Genomic DNA, 6,797 nt, shown 5'->3' on the forward strand with positions numbered 1-6,797 from the left:
ACTCTCATAACAATATTTTCCCTCTATAACATTTGTCAATTATACTATGCATGTAGGCCCCTCAAACTCAACTCGGGACCTCGAAGCCAGTTCCATGGCATTTTTTGAGGGGCCGCTTTAGACCTGGGACTTAATTAATAGGTAGAACAGAAAACCAGCAGGCTCCGGACCTCGTATCCGGACCTCGTAGGGTAAGAGCTGAGTACTCCTGATGTAAGATATTATATGCCTATTATCAGCAAAATAGCCCTACTCTCCCTATGTGTACTTTTGCATGAAGCCCAACATGGCGTTCAATGGTACACTTACAACATAGGCCAGAGACAACAGGGGCTATCCCACCTCTGCCACCAATGTAATATGAGAGAGTTTCAATCTTGCTGTACAGCCGTGAGTGTAACTCCCTGGCATATGGTAACGGCAGCACAATCATCAGTGGAGGCTGCTGAGGGGAAGATGGCTCATAATAATGTCTGGAATGTCGACCATGGAAACCACGTGTTTGATACCATTCCATTGACTCCATTCCAGACATTATTATGAGTCATCCTTCCCTCAGCAACCTCAACTGGCACTCACATAGTATGTAGCGTAACACTATAAACAATTATGCACAAATATAAGGATGCAAATTGCAACAAATTCATGGCAATATATTGATAGTTACATGTTTAAAAAATTCTGATCACTGTAGGTGATTTGACTGACATGAATTTCCCCTGGGCCTAGAGTTTGGATGGGATGCATCTGACATCTACTGGGCATAGTTGGTATTTTTTTACAGTAGACAGGCGATAGTAGACCTCCGTATTTACACTCCAATGATAAAGATTCCAGGCCTATTTATATAAATACTATTAACACATTGGCTAGTGTCAAGATCTTGCTAATTATTTTGTGCAATATGAACGCTTTATTGCATTGCAGAAGGAGGAATGATCAGTAAGGTTATACTAAGTTTCGTTTTCGATTCATTCACCAGCTTCCTTCTCAACACATCATTTCCTCGTCAGAGTTCCGAACCATATGGAAAGAATATAGCTGTGTTTAACGGGTTGAAGAAATGACGGAATCGACAATAACTAAACTTATTTGTGCTAATCGTGGATCAATGAACGTCGATGAATTAGATGCAAATTTTTACAGTGACTTGCAAGTCTCGGTGCGGGATGTAATTACGAATAGAGCGAAATTTTGTTTTGTTGTTTCTAACGGAGAGGAAAGGGTGTTAGCCAAGACTGGAGTTCGACTGTGCAAATCCAAAGATTGCCAGGGATGCCGAAATTTACATTTTTGTAAACGATTCATGCTTGGGGATTGCCCATTCAGTCGGAGAAGGTATGGAACTTCAACGCTTTCCAATTTTGTTACTGTTGTTACCGTGACGCTATTTTAATCACAAGGCCTGCTCTGGGGAACTTTTGGCACATAGCCTTTCCCTTTGCTTCATGGCAGGGATCATAATTACAAATCATTTGACTGCAAATTGACCGCAAGAATCCCAAACAGATATAATATTTCACTGAAACGTAATGATTTCAAATCTTGCTTACATTTGTATACGATCAAGTCTCTCTATAATTATGCTTGGGAATAATTGTAACAGATTTCTCAAATTAAAATCACTTGCAGCTGATCTCCTGTTGTTTTTAGTATTTTATGTCCAAATAAAAATTAACAAAAATATTCGTGTTTTTTTGCTCAGAAAACTTGGGGAGCAAATATAAAACAACCATTGCTGCCAGTTGTGGAACCCTGCTTTATGGCGTTATTGGTGTATATTGAGAACCACCAGGGTTGTCAGGTGAAGATAATATTTTTAACCAATGACCCCTCAAAACCCGCGCACAAGGCCGGAGAACTATTCCCCCTTTTTTTCACAGCAAGAGAGGAGTTGCCACATTTATCCAATAAACCCTTTTTTCCATAACGTCATCTAGCAGTTAGGAAGGAATATTGACATAATTTGTAACGACATAGGCTGAGGTTTTCCATCAAAATAATGATCCTTCTGAGCTTAARAATATGTCGCAAGAGAAAAGATAATTCACCCTTGTTAAACATTTTCCATCAATGGATGTCGATTTAACTTATTTTGACTGCTATAATTAAGCAATAAGGCCCAAGGTGGTGTGGTATATGGACAATATAGTACGGCTAATGGCTGTTCTTAGGACACAGCCCTTAGCTGTGGTATATTGGCCTACCACAAACCCCTGAGGTGCCTTATTGCTATTATAAACTGGTTACCAGTGTAATTAGAACAGTAAAAATAAATGTTTTGTCATAACCGTGGTATACAGTCTGATATACCACAGCTGTCAGCCAATCAGCATTCAGGACTAAATATATCCAGTTTGTGCATGTGCATAACTATAGATAAATCCGACAGGAGAGTTTGAGTGATGAAAGTTGGACAGAGGATCTCAAAATCTCTGTCCAATAAACACTATTTTCTGGCAATTGTGCCATTATTATGTGCCAGATGTTAAGACTACGAACTGTTATAAATGGCCTATTTGCGAGCTTGACTTGTTATTTCAATAGGAATAGGCTATTGACTAAAATCAGTGTTTATAATTGCAATTCAACTTTGCCTTGGTTTGCTGAACTAGATGCAGGTAGCCCATAGCCCCTGGTAGGCCAACATCTAAATTCAGGGAAAAGTCCTGACAATGAAACTGACATTGAGCTGTGACCATGATTACAATTGATAACTTCCAATTTAATTAACTAAACATTGCCATTAATAATTGCATAATAACATAAGGCTACAACAACAAACTGAAGTTATAGGCTATTTATTAAATACATTTGCCAGCTCCAGGTAGGCTACACAAGTGGCACAAATTGATATTGTGATTTCAACGTATTCATTGTATCAAATGGTAGGCTACAGTAGCCTACAATGGCATAGAAATGAATAGCCTACTTGATGGCCAACATATGCAAATCKATCATTCTCCACATTTAATGTCACTTTTTCCCTATAACAGAAGCATGCGAGGGAATTCCAAAACTTCCATTTCAAATTTCCACTTGTGCAGTGCTCGAGACCCAAAAACCCTTTGYTTGATTTGATTTTCCATAAGAAAAGTTGACATTAGAATGCAGTTTACTTTAAACCAACTATCTAAAGCGCTCTAGTGTGCCTAAAGTATTTTTCCAATGCTTTGTCTCCGTCATATCAGTTCTAGCACATTAATGTTTTATGGAAAAAGGTTTGGAAATAGGTGTTTCCATAATGACCAATCTAAATAGTCTACCTAAAWCTGGTAAAAAAGTTGTCTCCATGACTCAGCTGCATGCTGCAGCGCTCTGTCAACCAGTGCTCTCAACACACACAAGCACCCCTTCCCACCACTCACTCAGTAACAGCCTGCTCACTGCCTGATAGTCAGCAGCAGGTCACAGTGAAAGTTCCACCATAGTTTTCCCACAGGGGATTTTAGAAACATTTAAAATAAGGGCTGTGTTCTATGTACGCTTACCCTGGTGTGACGTTTTGATAACYGTGTAAATCTCTCTAGGATGACTTTTATCAATATATTCACCTACAGTTGAAATCGGAAGTTTACATACACTTAGGTTGGAGTCATTTAAACTCGTTTTTCAACCACTCCACARATTTCTTGTTAACAAACTATAGTTTTGGCAAGTTGGTTAGGACATCTACTTTGTTCAYGACACAAGTAATTTTTCCAACAATTGTTTACAGACAGATTATTTCATTTATAMTTCACTGTATCACAATTCCAGAGGGTCAGAAGTTTACATACACTAAATTGACTGTGCCTTTAAACAGCTTGGAAAATTCCAGAAAATGTCATGGCTATAGAAGCTTCTGATAGGCTAATTGACATCATTTGAGTCAATTGGAGGTTACCTGTGGATGTATTTCAAGGCCTACCTTCAAACTCAGTGCCTCTTGCTTGACATCATGGGAAAAGCAATTTCCAAATGCCTGAAGGTACCACGTCATCTGTACAAACAATAGTACGCAAGTATGAACACCATGGGACCACGCAGTCGTCATACCACTCAGGAAGGAGACGCGTTCTGTCTCCTAGAGATGAACGTACTTGGTGCGAAAAGTGCAAATCAATCCCAGAACAACAGCAAAGGACCTTGTGAATATGCTGGAGGAAACAGGCACAAACGTATCTATATCGACAGTAAAACAAGTCCTATATCGATATAACCTGAAAGGCAGCTCAGCAAGGAAAAAGCCACTGCTCCAAAACTGCCATAAAAAAGCCAGAGTACAGTTTGCAACAGCACATGGGGACAAAGATCGTACTTTTTGAGAAATGTCCTCTGGTCTGATTAAACAAAAATGGAACTGTTTGGCCATAATGACCATCGTTATGTTTGGAGGAAAAAGGGGTGTGGCTTGCAAGCCGAAGAACACCATCCCAACCGTAAAGCACGGGAATGGCAGCATCATGTTGTGGGGGTGCTTTGCTGCAGGAGGGACTGGTGCACTTCACAAAATAGATGGCATCATGAGGAATTAAAATTATGTGGATATATTTGAAGCAACATCTCAAGACATCAGTCAGGAAGTTAAAGCTTGGTCGCAAATGGGTCTTCCAAATCGACAATGACCCCAAGCATACTTCCAAAGTTGTGGCAAAATKGCTTAAGGACAACAAAGTCAAGGTATTGGAGTGGCCATCACAAAGCCCTGGCGTCAATCCTATATAAAATTTGTGGCCAGAACTGAAAAAGCTTGTGCGAGCAAGGAGGCCTACAAACCTGACTCAGTTACACCAGCTCTGTCAGGAGGAATGGTCCAAAATGCACCCAACTTATTTTGGGAAGCTTGTGGAAGGCTACCCGAAACATTTGACCAAAGTTAAACAATTTAAAGGCAATGCTACCAAATACTAATTGRGTGTATGTAAACTTCTGACCCACTGGGAATGTGATGAAAGAAATAAAAGCTGAAATAAATCATTCTCTATACTATTATTCTGACATTTCACATTCTTAAAATAAAGTGGTGATCCTAACTGACCTAAGACAGGGAATGTTTACAAGGATTAAATGTCAGGAATTGTGAAACTGASTTTAAATGTATTTGGCTAAGGTGTATGTAAACTTCTGACTTCAACTGTATATTTACCCCCCCAAAATTAAATGCAAATTAGTTGCTAATGTGGCTATCATAAAGAACTACAAATGCCATGATGATCTAGACGAGACTACCGAATCGAGGCAAAGGTAGTTAATTCAGAGATTCTTATCTAATGTTAGCTAAATTTACTAAAGAATAAATTGACTACATTTCTTTAAATTTACAGTTCTATGAACTGTCTTGTCTAAGTTTTAAATGGACACAATACCTGTTCGCAAAGGCGTCAACTAGAGATGATGTGCAGGAGTTTGCTGTGATTTGTAGTCTTGCATGATGTCTACTTTGATGCTAATTAGCATTTTTGAATATGAGAGTAAATAGAGCCGAATATATTGATAGAAGTCACTTTCTCCTAGAGAGATTTACATGAGATTTACGTCATCCCAGGGTAAGCGACACAAAACACAGCCCTTATTTKAAGTGTTTCTAAAATTCCATATGGGAAAAATTTTATGTTGGAAAATGATTGGAACCATTTTCCTGTTTGACCGCTAGGTTTTTGGGGGGAATTATGACACCTCCACTGTGGAGCTCTATTAGGTATTTACATTTAGATAACATGTTGTGCCTAACCCAGGCAAAAAATATAATCTGTAGCCTACTTTCTGTAGTCTACTTTTAGGGTAAAGTGAAGAGAAAAAAATAAATAACTGGTGATGGGTGGTGGCACTTTGATTTTGCACGGATAGTACTTTAAAAACGTACATTTTGTGAATAAAGTCAAAATTACATTTTGAGAGTAAAGTGGCAATATTTTGAGAATAGWCACATTCTGACCTTTATTTCCTTTGTTTTGTCTTTATTTAGTATGGTCAGGGCGTGAGTTGGGGTGGGCAGTTTGTGTGTTTTTCTATGTTGGGGTTTTGAGTTCGGCCTGGTATGGTTCTCAATCAGAGGCAGCTGTCAATCGTTGTCCCTGATTGAGAATCATACTTAGGTAGCCTGKGTTTCACTTTTGGTTTGTGGGTGTTTGTTTCCGTGTTAGTGTTGGTCGCCACASGGTACTGTTTCGGTTTCGTTCGTTTCACGTTTATTGTTTTGTGTTTTGTAGTGTTCAGTTTATGTCTGAAAATAAACATTATGGACACTTACCACGCTGCGCATTGGTCCTCCGATCCTTCTCGTTTCTCCTCATCACAAGAGGAGGACGACAGCCGTTACAAGAATAAACTCGCAGTTGTATTAATTTCATGCCTCCATGGCTCCCTGTTGCTGTGCGTGCCACCTTAGTAGATGACTGTTAATTAAAATTATACTTTAGAATTGGCTTTAGTAACAAGGAAATCCTTGCTATTTTAGTATATAATAACCTAAAAATTAGGACCAGGAAGCGGTTTTGCCACAGATTGGGTCTTTTCAAAAGGAGGAACCACACAGACTAATCTGTGTGTCTACATACAGTGCCTTCAGAAAGTATTCATACCCCTTGACTTATTCCACATTTTGTTGTGTTACAGCCTGAATTCAAAATGATATACAAAAATAATAATTATCACCAATCTACACACAATACCCCATAATGACAAAGTGAAAACATGATTTTAGAAATGTATTTAAGTATTCACACCTCGGAGTCTCTAAGAGCTTTCCACACCTCGGAGTCTCTAAGAGCTTTCCACACCTCGGAGTCTCTAAGAGCTTTCCACACCTCGGAGTC

At 39.0% G+C, this 6,797-nt stretch overlaps 1 protein-coding gene across 1 annotated transcript in view; it reads left to right on the forward strand.

Annotated features, from left to right (window-relative positions):
• Nucleotides 1–789: 789 nt before the first annotated feature.
• The window catches only part of LOC111951369 (protein mono-ADP-ribosyltransferase PARP12), a 25,148-nt gene continuing 19,140 nt past the window's right edge, over nt 790–6,797 (forward strand). The window contains exon 1 of the mRNA XM_070434725.1: nt 790–1,338. Coding sequence (XP_070290826.1) covers nt 1,064–1,338 — 275 coding nt within the window. The 5' untranslated portion in view covers nt 790–1,063. The remainder of the gene's footprint in view (nt 1,339–6,797) is intronic.

Source organism: Salvelinus sp. IW2-2015, linkage group LG24, assembly GCF_002910315.2.
Source record: "Salvelinus sp. IW2-2015 linkage group LG24, ASM291031v2, whole genome shotgun sequence".
NCBI classification, from domain to species: Eukaryota; Metazoa; Chordata; class Actinopteri; order Salmoniformes; family Salmonidae; genus Salvelinus; species Salvelinus sp. IW2-2015.